Source organism: Podarcis tiliguerta, assembly GCF_965153285.1.
Source record: "Podarcis tiliguerta genome assembly, chromosome: 6".
Taxonomy (NCBI): domain Eukaryota; kingdom Metazoa; phylum Chordata; class Lepidosauria; order Squamata; family Lacertidae; genus Podarcis; species Podarcis tiliguerta.
The window spans coordinates 79,845,465-79,862,302 of NC_139539.1; the positions used below are offsets into that span (position 1 = coordinate 79,845,465).

The following is a 16,838-nucleotide window of genomic DNA, read 5'->3' on the forward strand; positions in this document are numbered from 1 at the left end:
ACCCTTCACCAGTGGGTGCCATTCACCAGCAGGTGCCAGGGTGCCGTTACGGCAATTAAATTTTAAAACAGTTCAAAGAGATCACAATTGCAGGAATGGGGTGGGCCCTGAAAGCACACATCTCGGGTGTCAAGGACGAAGGAAAATAGATGTGAATGTGGAATGAGGCAACTGATACTGGACAGTCATGAAACAGCAGGAAACTGTTGCTTATTTAAATATATCACCATCATATTTTTAGTGCCAGGGTGAGGGAAAAGACGCTTGTGGGATGTTGTTCTGCCACTGTTGCCAAAATAGCCTTGACTTTGGGAGTGGGGGGATGAGGGCTGCCATTTGCTCCATTTCAGGCAGCAAAATGCTTTGGAGTGGCAAGATGTCCATGCTACACTGAATAAGCAAATTTTTTGTGTTTTCCTGGTGTATTTTTGAATTGAGCCGTTAGGGCAGCATTTTTATAGGTCATTTAAGAACTTGGTATGCAGGACTTAAGCATGTTTAATTTAAAGTAAGGCTGTAATTTGAAGAGAACTCAGTTTGGAGGAAATCTTGTTAAAGTCTGAGTGGTAGGCTCATCTAAGCTTAGTTCCTAGTCAACATGTTTTCTGTTGCTACTTCAAGTTTTGTAAGCACACACAAACTGAGTTTTTTATATTAAGTAACAAATATTAACAATGTTTATCCACATTTCTCCCCATCATTAATGTATATAGATAAATGGTGGTGTTACTGTGCAATCATAACTGTTTACCCAGAAGTAAGTTTTATTTGATTGAGTGGGACTTATACCAGGGTAAGTGGTGTTAGAATTGCAGCCTGCCTAATGTATGGAATATATTTTTGTTAATAAAATACCTCTGTATGTGTGCAAACAACCTTCTGTTATTCTAACATAGTTGTGCAAATATGAAAAATCACCACTTAAAGACCACTTAACATAGCTCTTGTGTAAAGGTTTATGTAAGTGTACCTCTTGATATGTACTCTTGTAGAATCTTTCAGACTAAAAGTTACATTTTTTGTCTTTAGAATATGTGTGGGTGGTGACTGGCTTTGAGGGGGCAATAAATATATTTGCAAACCATATTACCTGCTCACAAGTAACTTAATTCCTGCTGAGAAATTACATGTGGCTGGGTTTCAAACAAACAAAAAATGTTTAAATTGTTTGTTTTTTACAGATTATAATTTCAGATATTACTGAAGCAACGATCTGTTTGAGAGACTTTGGATTACGTATGAAGTTCCTGATTTTAAAGTGGCACAACTGCAATGAAGAAAAGGAGAAAGCTCACTGCAAATTTAGATGACAAAAAACATCTTGATCATCGGAGGGAATCTTCCGATAAGATTCCTGTTGCAGATTCTGTGCAGAAAGTTATTGCTGGTTCTGCAGGAGTAGCTGCTGCAGACCAGCTTGAGTATTCTAAAGAACTCCCGCCATCAACAGCTCAAAGAAAGCTTTTGAGCTCCCTGCAGTACAACAGAAATCTGCTCAAATATTTAAATGATGATCGACAGAAACAACCATCTTTTTGTGATCTGCTCATAATTGTTGATGGAAAAGAATTTAGTGCCCACAAGGTAGTAGTTGCTGTTGGGAGTAGTTACTTTCATGCCTACTTGAGCAAAAATCCAAGTACAAATGTCGTTACCTTGGATCACGTAACTCATTCAGTTTTCCGCCATCTACTTGAATTTCTCTATACGTCAGAGTTTTTTGTGTATAAGAATGAAATCCCCTTAGTTTTAGAGGCAGCTAAGTTTTTAGATATTATCGATGCAGTCAAGCTGCTGAACACTGAAAATGTTTCCAGTTTGCAGTTTGCAGAGACGTCAGAGAATTCATCCCAGGTAGAAACATCCAGTGAGCAAACTCCCCAAGCAGCAAGCAATCACCAATGCACTCTGTGCAATCGCAACTTTTGTTACAAGAAATCCTTAGAAAATCACTTGTCCAGAGCACACAAAGCTTCTGCCCGGGAAAAAGAACATGGGCTAAAAATGGTCGAGAGCTCGGATACTTCTACCAGAAGATCATTGCGAAATCGCAAATGTCCGGCTAAGTTTGATCAAAATGACAACGAAAGTGGAGATGCATCTGATGGCAATTTAAATCAAGCGAGTCCTGGCAAGAAAAATGATGAGTCTAATGACGAGTCTAACAATGAGTCTGAAGACAGTGGAAGTGAATATCACACTGATGAAGACAGGCAAGAGGAGGACACAACTGACACTGAGTCTGAAGAGCAAAGTGAAAAAGAACGTGATGAAGAAAGACATGAGACAGGTGATCCAGCAGGAGATATTTCTGGAGGCAGTCTTTCCACATATATTCCAGTCATTTTTCAGAACGGTAGCAAAAAATACTTGCAGTGTCCTAAGTGTAATAAAATATTTGATCGAGCAGGTAAGTGGGAATCACATGCTCGATGTGCTTTGCCTCTTAGGTTCAAACAGATTTGTGCTCTTTGTGATCATTGCTCACACCTCGAAAAGGGCTTATGCCACACACTGTAAATGCAGGTCCTATAGAGAGCATTACAGTTCATATTATTGAGCAAAGTGTGTAGCTGACATCCTTGGAGTAGTAAAAGAAAGCTAGAACCTCAGGTGTTCTGTATATTGCCATATCCTTTGCGTTAGTATAACAAATACAGCAAGTTATGGTCATGTCATTTAATTACCTAAACAACCATATTTTGAAATGCATGTGAAAATAACATTAGAAAAAGAACTGTTAGATGTGTAATCCAGAGAATACTTCAGTTTTTCTGGACTTGCTGTTACAGTTCTTTTAAGCACAGGTCATCTTTGAAAAAGACATGCATTTTGTTAGGCATTTGAACACATGTATGTTAATTATTGGGACGCGGTTGGTGCTGTGGGTTAAACCACAGAGCCTAGGACTTGCTGATCAGAAGGTCAGCGGTTTCAAATCCCCGCAACGGGGTGAGCTCCCCTTGCTCGGTCCCTGCTCCTCCCAACTTAGCAGTTCAAAAGCACGTCAAAGTGCAAGTAGATAAATAGGTACCGCTCCGGCGGGAAGGTAAACGGCGTTTCTGTGCGCTGCTCTGGTTCGCCAGAAGCAGCTTAGTCATGCTGGCCACATGAACTGGAAGCTGTACGCCGGCTCCCTCGGCCAATAAAGCGAGATGAGCGTCGCAACCCCAGAGTCAGTCACGACTGGACCTAATGGTCAGGGGTCCCTTTACCTTTACCTTAATTATTGGAATTGAGAGTAGCTAACATGCCCTCTATATGTTGTTGGGGTACAACCTTTGCCAGCCCCAGTCAGCATGACCAGTGATCAGAAAGAATGTGGATTTTTGTCTAGCCATCACCTGGAAGGCAGATCATCACCACCATTATTATTATTATTATTATTATTATTATTATTATTACCCTGCCTTTCCCCTGATAGGACTCAAGGCAGTTTGAAATAAAAACAAGAATCACTAAAAACAATAATGTAAAACAAGTAAATTAAATTAAAACTATATACATATATAAAATCTGTTTAAAACATACAGAAGTCTGGGAGCAGCCACCAAGCAGGCCCTGTCCTGAGTCACCACCAAGCATGCCAGTGAGGGTCTAATAATAACAACAACAACAATAATAATAATAGTAATAATAATAATATATTCCTTATACCCCACCCATCTGACTGGGTTGCCCCAGCCACTCTGGGCAGCTTCCCACATGATAACAGCAAAATGTCAAACCTTAAAAACTTCACGATACAGGGCTGCCTTCAGATGTCCCTTCTCTAAATCATTGGTCTTCATCTGGTGGGCCATGACTTTTACCAGTCATCGTTGCAACCAAGAGAAAGAGAATGTCAGATGTAGGTCTGAAAACAAAGTTTGTTGCCTTGCAACTCTTTTGGGAACACATGATGGTGATGGCTTTATGAACTGAAGCTGCCGCATTCTGGCATGTATGTTAGTTGCATGGATGCCGAAGTTTATTGTGACAACTCACAAAAGGCCTGCTGAAGTCATCTAAACTCTGGAGGCTGCATGTTCACTCCCACATGGAGGCACCAGTTGATACTGTGATCCTTCCTGTGGCCTTACATGCTGTTAATGCTGATCAGCCATCTGAGCCAGGCCTTAGTCACCTTTAGTAAAGGTAAAAACAATATACAACAACAAATTTAAATTGGTGAGTTAATCCAGGTTCCAGTAAAGTTAAAGACCTCTGTGCTCAGTTATTAACAGCAGGGCATGGTCCAAGGCATGGGATGACTAGTTGGTCAAGAAGACTCTAGCAGAGGAACTGAAACTCATTGGTAGAGTCCCTATAAAGTCTGGGGAAGCACCTTAACAATTTCATTGCCGTGCCAGTTGAGATCGACTGAGGTGAAATTACATTGTGTTTTAGCTCTTGAGTGAGTTTACTCAGGTTGTGAACTAGTGGTGGTGACAACCACATCCCAAACACTCTGCTAGATCAGCTAGCAGAAGACAGAACAATTTCCCAGTTTAGAGAACGTGTCCCTCCCCAAATGGAAATACTTCCTTGAAGGAAGGCTACATTTATTTATGTAAAGCACTATAACCTTGGAAATGCCATCAGAACCTATACTTGATGCATAGTAGTACTGAATGTTTGCAGGACTATAGTTGCTGGTTGGTTATCTAATATTTTAACTGGAGTGGTTTGTTTTGTAGGGAAATTTGAGATCCATTCTCGTGTGCACACTGGCGAGAAGCCGTTTCAGTGCGAGATCTGTCATCAGCGCTATTCTACCAAATCCAACTTAACTGTACACAGAAAGAAGCACAATGATGAAATTGTATGTCATAAAAAGGAACACAAATGTCCATACTGTAACAAATTGCACGCCACAAAAAAGACGCTAGTAAAGCACTTGAAGAGGCAAGTATGAATGAAATTTCTTATGCTATACTTTACATGCTGTGATGCTGTGATTTATTTTCAGTACCAGATTATAAAAAAGTATTGACGCAGGAGATTCTACCTGCTTGAAATATGTGGCAGCCATTTATTTGTAAAGTCTATGGCATTAAAAATGTGTGTGTTGAGGTGCTCTGCACATTTTATAAAGTGACTACATTGTTCCATTGCATGGCAAGTGCTTGCATTTTGAGACAATTCAAATGCTTGCTTGCTGTTGATGCTCTGTACATTGAAGGGCTCTTTTCATCACACACACACACAAAACAACACCATGAGTGATAGGTGAGGAATCCATATGTATAGCAGTATAGGCTGGTTTCAAATAATGTTTGGGCTAAAGGGCTGGGCATGGAAAGGGCAGCACATGAGAACAATATGTTACAGCTTTGCTAATGCTGTATAGTTGGAATATACAGGGAATATGTTGGGCTGTGCATTGGACATGGGCGAAGTCTGAGCTGAATTAGGGTGATTCGGGGGGAGCGGGCTTCAACCAAGATTGTCCTGGGCCAGGTTGGGTCAGGCTGCCCAGAGCAATCCAGGGCTATTAAGGGTTGGGGACAGTGTTAGAAACAGATGTGAAAGCTAGGAGCTAAATGGTACCTTAAACCTAGGTAATAGGTGCAACAACAGAATGTCTAGGCACTCTTTTTTTATAACAAAAATTCAAAGCTGAAAATGAATGAACTGCAGCTAAAATATTATGTTCATTTTTCATATGGCCTAGTTCCTTCCCTGCCCCCCCCCCCAATATTCTTAAGAGGGTCTTTTCTCTAGTCTTCAGAGAGTGTCTGAAGTGCGGAGGCAGAAAAAGGTCCTTCTTTCCTTCCACTCTGCAGTTTTAATCTGAAATCTTAAGCGCAGTACTGTACCCAGAGCTTAGAAACTGCTCGCGCTAATGAAATTCCCTGTCACAAAATGTGCCTAGAACAATGGGCGTTTTGAACACTGGTTGGGGAAGAAGGTCGATGCTCTTCTGCACAGCGTCTCCTTTCCCATCAGGTCTTTTAAATTCTTGTGTGAACAACGTAAAATTACAATATAAAAACACAAAAATCATAATAAAAAGTAATATGCAACAAAACTGCAAATGAGAATATATAAGACATTTTTGCTTCTTTTATGTAGCATGGGGAGTATGTTTGTTGTGGGTACTAATACAGCTTGTTTCTAATATTTCTTTCTGTGCTCAAACTTATAATTTCCTTACTCTAGAAATAATTTCTCAATGGATTTTCCCACCCTGCAGATTCCATCCTGAAAAAGTACAGGAATTTCTCTCCAAAAAGAAAAAGAGTGAAGGCTGGAAATGTGATGTAAGCATAACTTTGATTTTATTGGGAAGAAATGGACACTTTTGGTTACTATTATTATTATTTATTAGATTCATAAACCACCCATCAAAAGACCTTAGCGCAGATCACAAGATAAAAATACAAGATAAAGGCACAGATAAATACTGTAGTTTTCGCTCTATAAGACGCACCAGACCATAAGACGCACCTAGTTTTTGGAGGAGGAAAACAAGAAAAAAAATATTCTGAATCCCAGAAGCCAGAACAGCAAGAGGGATCGCTGTGCAGTGAAAGCAGCGATCCCTCTTGCTATTCTGGCTTCTGGGATAGCTGCACAGGCTGCATTCACTCCATAAGACGCACACACATTTCCCCTTAATTTTTAGGAGGGGAAAAAGTGAGTCTTATAGAGCAAAAAATATGGTAGTTAAAACAGAAACAACAAAACAATAATCCCCACTACTCTGTCTCAGATTCAGAGAACTGACTGTGCATGCAATCATGCTGTGTGGATTTTCGCTTTCAGCTGCAGTTCTTCATATAATGCACTGGTTTCCTTTACTTTCTGGTGCATGTAATAGTGGGGCACAGGGAGCTCCTGTGAGGAGCCCCCCCCCCCAAACTCTAGTGTATGGGTGAAAACTCGTATTTCATCGCTTTTGATATCCCTTCCCCCCCACCTTATTTTTTTAATGCATAATGCTATTCAAAGTTATTATAATAATTTTTTGCATATGTTGGGTTGAGACATTCTTAGAAAATGTGATTGGTATGTGGCAGTGATTGATGCCCAAGTTCTTAACACCAAATAAAAAAGACCAGTCCTACTTTCTGTTATGCACATTTGTGTGTAATACCTTCCATTGGTATATAGCTGGTTTCATGGCTGCAACGAAGATTTAAAAATAACTGACTTCATGCGGTAGTATTTTCATCTGGTAGCGTGATCATGTAAATTCATAGTGAATAGTAATACCTGCAATTAATCAAGACGCACAGGAATTCTCTTCATGCGGAAGATGTGTTAAAACCTGAAAGAATCAGACATGAGTATAGTAGAATAGCCACCAGTCCATATAACATGAGTCACAATGCATTTTCAGAAATATAATATTCTGATGGGTTCCTCACTGTCTAGGTATTAGCACTTCTGTTGATTAAAAACAGAATAATAGGTTTCTTACATTGAAGAAGCTCGTGTGTGTGTACATGGCACATTCTAGTGGATGTTAATAGTTAATGGTTGGCTGGCTGTTCTATCACTTTAGATTTGCAATAAATCTTTCACTCGAAGGCCTCATCTGGAAGAACACATGATTCTACACACACAGGACAAGCCCTTTAAGTGTACATATTGCGAAGAGCACTTTAAATCCCGCTTTGCAAGACTGAAGCATCAAGAAAAGTTCCATCTTGGTAGGAAAATCCCATTCTGCTAGTAAATATTAAATATAAATGCATTTTCTTCAGTGTGTATTTGTAGACATAAATCATCATTCACTATGCTACTTGCGCAAATCTCTTCCAGGATTGTGTTTCAGTATGTATTTTCAACCTGTTTTTAGTTGTGCAAAATAATCAATACTGCTTCCGCTTTTGAAATACGCCTGTATGTATTGAAGGGATTATAAGAAGTGTGTATTTTGCCTGTCAGTTTCATGTTCTTGAAGTCTAAAATAATGCGCTTGGCTTTGATGCGATCCAAGTGGAAACAATGTAAATTGCATTTGTGCTTCTTCCCAGGACCTTTTCCATGTGATATTTGTGGTCGTCAGTTTAATGATACTGGCAATCTGAAGCGCCATATTGAATGTACTCATGGAGGAAAGAGAAAATGGACATGCTTTATTTGTGGGAAATCAGTCAGAGAAAGGTAGGTAGTAATATACATGTGTAAAGAAATGTTTTTGTACTAATTTGTTTCTACACACAAAACTCTTAACTTTTCAGAAGTTTTTGTATAATAAATAGGAAAAGGTTGACCTAGTACTTTCAGTCTTTTAAGATCTTACTAATGGGAACAGTAGTTCTCCATTCTTCAGAATGTATTGGACTTTAATAACTGCAACTATTGATCACAATGAAAAGGTTAGAGTATATATTCTTCAAATATTTTCATTTTTCTCCTCCAGAACAACTTTGAAAGAGCACTTGAGAATCCACAGCGGAGAAAAGCCTCATTTGTGTAGTATTTGCGGGCAGAGTTTTCGTCATGGAAGTTCATACAGGTAACACATGTCTGTATCATTATTTAGGATTACTGATAGTAGCATAATGTCAGAAATGCTCTTGACATTTCGTTTATTCTTGGGCAGAAGTTAGAAAAAGCAGCCGTGGTCGCTTTTTATTTTTTGCAAGGTTACCTGGAGTTAGGCTGGAAAAGGAGGCAGGGAAATGAGTGTGTTGCCAGCAAGAGACTCTTAGCCACATGAAAAGTTTTTTTATAGATATAATTTTTTTCTCACAATTTTATACATTTTAACAAAGCAATTTCTAACATTAAAAGTACAAGGTTCTTTTGAACCTTCGGACCTCCTCCCCTCCCTCCATGGGTTCCATGTTTACGATTAAATCTGCTGCATCTTTTACCGTTATCCATCTGTTAAATATCCATAATTATCATTAAAAAAATCCACATTACAAGTGTCATTACATCCCTGCCAGTGATTTTAACTGTTTACAGTGGTCTTTTAAATAAATTACAAATTTGCTCCAGTCTTTTAGAAAATACTTGCTCTTACTGGTTTCAGATCTTCCCTGTCAGTTTGGGCATCTCTACATACTCCACCAGTTTTATTTGCCATTCTTCCTTTCTTGGTACTTCTTCCTTCCTTCCATGAAGAGTTTCCCGCCCCCAACTGCTGTAAGCTCACTTTTGTGTAGCCAGGTGGGCATCTGAGGAAGAGCTCCAAAATAAAGGAGGATCAAGCTAGGATAGCCAGTTCAGATGTAACAACAGACCACAGTTAACCCTAAGCACAGATTCAGAACCCAACTTCAAATTACAGTGGTGCCCCGCAAGACAAAATTAATTCGTTCTGCGAGTTTTTTCGTTCTACGAGTTTTTTCGTCTTGCGAAGCACCAATGCGTATTGACGGTTTCCCATAGGAATGCATTGGCGTTTTTTTTAAAAAAAGGTGCAAGATGTTTTGTCTTGCGAAGCAAGCCCATAGGGAAATCCGTCTTGCGAAGCACCTCAGAAAACGGAAAACTCTTTCGTCTTGCGAGTTTTTCGTCTTCCGAGGCATTCGTCTTGCGGGGCACCACTGTATGGTTTCTGATTGGTCATAAGGTGATGATTGGGGTAGGTTCAGAGATGTAAACAAACTATGATGTAGAGTTGTGTCTAAATGCTGAAAATACCTCATCCCATGCATGCTGAGCTATTGTTTCGCCGCAGTTCTAATTACGGGGATTGTTGGCAGGCTGCACTTGTAACAGTGAGCACGAGAGATCCCGTGCAAAGTTAACCTTGTGCATTTATTAATGCAGGCTTCATTTGCGGGTCCACCATGACGACAAGCGGTATGAATGTGAAGAATGTGGAAAGACTTTCATTCGTCACGACCATCTGACAAAACACAAACGGATACACTCAGGTAGACAAATGACGTTGGCTTTTTCATTCAAAGAAACCCTGGTTAGCTCAAAAACAAAAGCCTTTGATCTCCTGCTGGCCTGTAGAAGAGGGGAATGCATGAATTTAAGGCACACCACACACAGCCCATGCATGCAGGACTAAACCATGCATTTGACTTGACCTGAAAGCATACGAAAGTGTACAGTGGCGTAGCGTGGGTTGTCAGCACCCAGGGCAAGGCAAGTAATTTGCGCCCCCCCCCCGCTGCACTGTCCCTCCCCCAGATAGTCCCTCGCTCTCTCTCCGCACCGCACGCCTGGCACCCTCCCCTCCACAGTGGGCGGCGACCCGGCGGCTCGGATCGGATTCGCACAGCCAGCACTGCAGTGAGAGAGAGTGAGTGAGCCAGGTAGGGGCAGAGAGCTGCGAGTGCGAGCGCCCCCCCCCCCCAGATGTTGCACCCAGTACGGCCGCACCCCCCCCCCCTGCTACGCCACTGAAAGTGTACATGATTATTTGGCAGTGATCTGACAGGCTGGGTTTTCCTTGTTTGGGTGCCTTCGGTCTTTTTTATTAAAGCTCATTCAGATTGTGCTTTTGGTTCTCCGAAGGTGAAAAGGCCCATCAGTGCGAAGAATGTGGGAAATGTTTTGGCCGAAGAGACCACCTCAGTGTTCATTATAAAAGCGTTCATCTTGGAGAAAAGGTGTGGCAAAAGTAAGTTTTCATTTTAATTCTGAAACGCATTCGTATGTCCCAGTTTCAGCGTAACAAGACAGATCCTTGTGCCAGCGCGCTCCCTTTCTCTGTACACTTGGCTTTAGGGAGACATTGCAGTTTGCCAAACCACAGTTTCCCATCCCGTCCAAACCGGGGAACTCTTGTTTTAAATGCTGCTTGGGAACCAGGATCTTCACCACTTTCTAGTTTGTGTTTTAGGCTGCTTTGTGGCTAAAAAGCTTCCAAAGTGGCATGTAACAATTAAAAAAAATGCTAAAACAAAAAATGACATTAAGCAGCAGTACAAATCAAGAGTACAAATTAGTTTGACCCCAAGATGCTGGTAGTTAAGAGCACAGGGTAAAGTTGCTTTGACATTTTCTGCTTGTTTTCTAATCTAACACATTTATATCTTTCTCCAGGACACAATTTAAAGCAGGGGCAGGGGCGGGAATTAGAATGTTAAGCCTATGATTTTGATGTAGTTCATGTATACCCTGAAAATATCCATGGATGTGGAGCTTTTCTCTAATACGTTCCATTTTCCTTGAAGGTACAAGGCAACATTTCATCAGTGTGAAGTCTGTAAGAAAGTGTTCAAGGGGAAATCAAGTTTGGAAATGCATTTTAGGACACATTCAGGTAAGCAGTTGTGGACTTTATGCTTTGCTGGATCAGCAAGAATAAATGTGATGTTTCATATTATGGAATTCATAAGAGTAGCATTTTGTGGCACATAGTATGCCTTGGCATTTGAATACTAGCTAACAGTTTAGTGTACAGTTTAGTGCATGTTTGTAGGCTCTTCTATCTCAGAATCTCATCTGAAAAGTTAGCACAAGCTAGACTTTGATGCGACTTTCTACATGCCCAAAGTTCTTGATGTTGGAGAGCTGTCATAGAATTGTAAGGGATCCAATCTAGTCCAATTTCCCTTCAATGCAGGGATCTCAACTAAAGTGGTATATTCTAGGAAGAACTGGATCATGTGATCAGAACCATCAGTTCAGAACTGTTAGCTCTGAGCAGTAGAATAATAAACAAAACAAAATAAAACCCTGAGCATCTGGCTGGGTTTCTGTATAAATCGTTATGCAAGAAAACAGGTTGTCACAGACTAGATTTCTCATAGTCTAATTAGTGGATTATCTTGGTTAATTACACAGTCAGTTGGGATAATTCTTTACCTTTCATTGGTAGGATATCTTAGCACTAGACATAGATCTACGAAAAGCTTTACAAATGCATTTCCCGAATATTAACCTGTTTGATATTAAAGCAATGGTTTTGTGTGTGTGTTTGTGTGTGTGTGTTTTTTTTTAAGAAAAACCCACAAACAAGAATAAAACTTAAAATCACAACCTTGGCCTCCCCCCCCCTTCAAATGTGTGCCAAAATATTTAAATTAATAAAACGCCTCTCCATGCAACGAAGAAACTAATAACGCTATGTCCTATTGATATATTAGGAAATATTTACTCTATTTATTCTGATTTTTTCAAACACAGGTGAAAAACCGTACAAATGTCAAATTTGCAACCAGTCTTTCAGGATTAAGAAGACGTTAACAAAACATATGGTTATTCATTCGGATGCCCGGCCCTTCAACTGTCAGTATTGCAATGCGACATTTAAACGAAAGGACAAGCTGAAATATCACACCGACCATGTGCACGGAGGAAAGTCTGCCGAAGAATCACTAAGCCCAGTGCCGGAGGAGAAAGTAGTCTCTTTGCCAACCCAGTTTGTACCCGATGACAAGGCTTTCCAAAGTGAGTCTAAACCGTTTGCGGAACCAGCCAAGGTTTATCAAGCAGAAACCAAAACAATGCTACAGAATGTATCGCCAGACGTGTGTGTACCACTAACACTGATACCCGTGCAGATACGCGAAACTCAGTCCGATCTTGTAGAACATACCACCCCTGTTTCATCCTCGCCTCACAACCTTCTTTCTTCACAACCTCCTCCAACGGACTACCAGCAAGCGACGGATTTGGCATTTCTAGAAAAATACACACTCACTCCACAGCCTGCAAACATCGTTCATCCGGTCAGACCTGAGCAAATATTGGATCCTAGAGAACAGTCTTATCTTGGAACATTGCTGGGTCTTGATTCAGCTCCCTCAGTGCAGAATATTTCAACTAATGAGCATTCGTGATTATGTGTGACAGGCTATTATGACAATAGTCAACAAAGTAATTCACTAGTGCCAGGATTTCTGCTTGTGCAGTTGAACTTCTTCTTCTCCCCAAACCTGCTATGGGGGGTTGAGGGAAGCCCCAGATTTAGGAGACACATGGGGAGGGGAGAGGGAGTGGCATTGCATAGCCCAAAATCCTTGTGCTAGTGGAACTATTTCTTTGGAAATAGCCCTTATATTTCCCTAGTCTTGCTTCCATGTTTAGCAATTAGAAAGCTCTCAAAGCGGAAAGTTGCCAAGTACAAAGGAAAAGAAGTGTCTTTTTAAATGCAGTGGTTCAACATTCAAAATATAATCGTGTGGTTTTTAAATATTGTACAGCTATTTTTAAAACAACTTTCACGAGGTAATCTTATTCGTCAAGAAACCTTAAATGAAATAATTGAGTCATTTATGAATAGCTCTTCACCTTTGCATTGTTAATATGCACCTCTCATATATGAAAAAGGTTTTGGGACGTTCAAAGGTACAAATAACACAAGTTTCTCTTTATATTACAGATCATAAAATTATTTTAACTGTTAAAGTTCTGATCTCCCCAGCTTTTTCTTCCTGCACGGGGAAAACAACACATTTCCAGGTTTAGCATTGCATCCAGGGATTGTGACTTGCTAGCAATTTGTCATAACAGAAATATAATTCATATCTGCATGTACACACAAGGCATAATCGTTCTAAGACACATAGGGCTTTAAAGATCAAACATGGCACTTTTAGTTGGGCAGGGAGAGAACTGGCAGTCATTGCTGTTGCTTTAAGAATCGGTGAAATAAAAACCCATGCTTTTCAAGGGAATAATTTGAATATATATCTGTATAGAAAAGTATGCTTCTAGATACTGGTTGTTGAGAATTGCAGGCAGAGGGAGATAGTTGCCCTCTGCTCCAGCTTCCTAAGAGCATCTGATTGGCCACTGTGAGAATAGGATACTGGGGTGAGATGGACTTCTATTGTGATCTAGTAGGCTGCTCTTAAGTCCGTCCTTCCTTCCTTCTTTCCTTCCTTCCTGGTTTAACTTGAGGCAGTCCTAAGTAAACTTAATTGGAAGTAATGGTCTGTTAATTCATGTGACTTAATTGGAGTAAACATCGGATTAGTCAGACGGTGGCAAGCGTTTTTAGCGTCCAATAACACTAAAAAAAATGCTGATAAATCAGTTTCCACTTCTAGTGCTTTTGAGAACTGTTGCGAGATAGTTGTGGAAAAGACCCAAAATGTATATGAGGGTTGATATAGAGGTTCTGTGATCCTCCTACAAATCTAGTACTTGTTACCTCATTACAGTATTTTCCTTTATAAATGAATGTTCTTACATTTAAACAATCGTGGAACCATAGGCTACTTGGGTGCCGGGTAGTTTGTGTTCTTGCCCATGTTTCAGCACTTAAAACAGATGGTTGTTACAAGCTTCTTTATGGTTAGAAAAACTAAGAAGCTTGCTTTGCGAGTTCTTCTATCTTAATTGTTGTCTTCAGAGTACACCAAATGTGCGTGTTAGCTGTTGAATAGTGCTAGAAATATGTAGAGTTGAAGATTTGAACGTTTGGTCCAAAGAGGTACAAGAAACTCCTGGTTTTATGGCTTTTGCCACATTTGCACATATCCTAAAGACAGGTGGGTATGTGTAGCAAGATTAGGAGCAAATACTCAGAGGTACTGCTGTCATGTAAGTATGTTGGATAAGTGAATTAGGTTTGGAGTACATATAATGCTAATTTTTAGGAATGGGGTAAATCATGTAATCTTTTTATGTATTTTGGCATCATTTTGATACTCTAGAACAGCGATGGGCCTCGAGATATTGCTAGACTACAACTCCCATCCTTGTCCATTGATCATGCTGGCTAGAGCTTATTGCAGTTAACATTTGTGGGAGCCAAAGGTTACCCATCTATGATCAAAAAAAGGAAGCTATACAGCCCTGTGTTTACTAACGGCATTAACTAGAGAGTCTCATGAGCTGGAAGTTGCTTGTTTTTAATTGCTTGTTGTTATTCATTTTTGTTGTGTTTTAACCGACATTTTTGATGCTAAATTACAACTAATTGGACTTGTGTTTGCTCTGTAGCATATTAATTCAGAAACGGTTTCAAATGTGAAGAACACGAGATGGCCCTTAAAAACCTGTTTATACATATTCTGATGTTGTGAAATTAAAAATGATCATTTTGACTTTGAATCTATAGAATGTTTACCATCACCTCTTCACATCAACGTTTCATGCAATGAAAGTTTTCCCCCCTGAGTGTACAGGCTGTGTGTCACCCATGTGCGCCTCCTGGTCTCCTAAATACTGCATTGCTCGTTAAGCAGAGGGGGTCTTTGCTAAATTGACATCTGGGAATGGAGATTTAGTGGCTATATGAAATGCAAATGTAAGGAGACTGTTCCATGTGACGGAACAGCTACCAAATGCCACCAGAAACTTCAGGAACAATTGAAGGTGGAATAACTGGTATATCTATGTAGTACAATAATTTATATCCTGCATTTCAGGATGTAAATGCTTCCAAGGCACTTTACAGGTAACATTAATGCAACATTAAACTCATCAGGATCTTTGGCAAAGGACAGTTGATGGTAGATTGCCTGGGGAAAAGAGGAAGATTAGGTAGAGCTGGCCTTGAGATTTTCATCTGCCTCTTAAAATTGCCAGGATTATGTAATTATTCATTTAATATTCCCTGTTGAGGGAGTGAGATACTGCACAATGGAATGTGGGTGGCACTGTGGTTTGCCGATCAGAAGGCCAGCAGTTCAAATCCCTGCGATGGGGTGAGCTCCCGTTGCTCTGTCCCAGCTCCTGCCAACCTAGCAGTTTGAAAGCATGCCAGTGCAAGTAGATAAATAGGTACCGCTGCAGCGGGAAGGTAAATGGCATTTCCGTGTGGCTTCCATCATGGTGTCCTGTTGCGCCAGAAGCGGTTAAGTCATGCTGGCCACATGACCCAAAAAGCTGTCTGTGGACGAACACTGGCTCCCTCAGCCTGAAAGCGAGATGAATGCCGCAACCCCATAGTCTCCTTTGACTGGACATAACTGTCCAGGGCTCCTTTACCTTTTACCGCACTATAAATCTGCAACTTATTTATTTAAAGTATTTGTAGGCCGCCCTTAAGTCAATATATATATATAAAACAGTATCACAACCAATAATCACACAGGAAGCAGAAAGTCTTGCCAGGCACTTCATCCCTCCCCAAAAGCCTGGGCAAAGATAAGACTTTACCTGTTGTGAGAATGAAAATAACTTGGCAGCTGAGCAGGAAGGTACAAAGTCACTGAAGATGACAAATGGAACTGATTCTTGACTTGACTGAGCAGTGTATACCGTAAATCAGATCGGGAAATGAGGTGGGAGAAGTTAAGTTTTTCTTACACTACACTAACAGTGCTTGCATTTCAAATGGCTACCTCCAGTTCATATTGATCAAGCCTGAGACTTTCACATCTGTTAGTCCCTTTCCTCCGTCTATAGTTATTTGCACCCCTCTCCCAAATACCCATTTTCCCTCACCTCAGCTTTCTCTGTACCCCAAAGCGCTTGCTGTAGTTGGTCTGCACTGTCCTTTGCTGTGCCCCGTGTGTTGCTCCCTTCTTCTCTAGGATACTTTGTGTGTGACTGTTAGATCTATAGAGAGAGAGAGAGAAAAGTTTTGCCTTAACTGTTTTTCCTGTGTTTGAACTGATTTGTATTGCAATGAATCAGTCTAACTGCCTGCATATCTCTCAATTTCCCAATCTATTGAAGCATTTGTACAATTCCTTGTTTCTTATATATTTCTAAGTATTTTATAAACAAATTTGAGACACTAGACTTGTAGCTGGTTATTTTGTATGTAGTTTTACATCACTGCAGTGAACAATTAACTGGTTTTATTTCTGGGTTTATGTTACAGATTTTTGTCTTGCATCCATCCATGAACACAGGCCCCAGTAATTTTTTCTCAGTAAAATAACTTTGCCTTTGGACAACTAGGTGGCTGCTGCACAAGCTTAAGTATATTACACTAGTTGATGCTTTTGCAAAAGTATAGCCTTTGTAGATCTGAGAGTTCAGATGAAGGGTGGTACTCTTTCAAATTATGGAAATGCATCAGTTGCATG

At 40.3% G+C, this 16,838-nt stretch overlaps 1 protein-coding gene across 1 annotated transcript; it reads left to right on the forward strand.

Annotated features, from left to right (window-relative positions):
* Window positions 1-1,223: 1,223 nt before the first annotated feature.
* Window positions 1,224-16,544, forward strand: ZBTB41 (zinc finger and BTB domain containing 41). Its single transcript, XM_083445310.1, is given in 11 exon segments — window positions 1,224-1,256; window positions 1,258-2,410; window positions 4,680-4,887; window positions 6,179-6,245; window positions 7,493-7,640; window positions 7,968-8,097; window positions 8,357-8,452; window positions 9,718-9,824; window positions 10,417-10,522; window positions 11,079-11,167; window positions 12,034-16,544. Coding segments are annotated over 11 exon segments (2,778 nt in total). The 5' UTR covers window positions 1,224-1,238; the 3' UTR covers window positions 12,690-16,544.
* The last annotated feature ends 294 nt before the right edge of the window (window positions 16,545-16,838 follow it).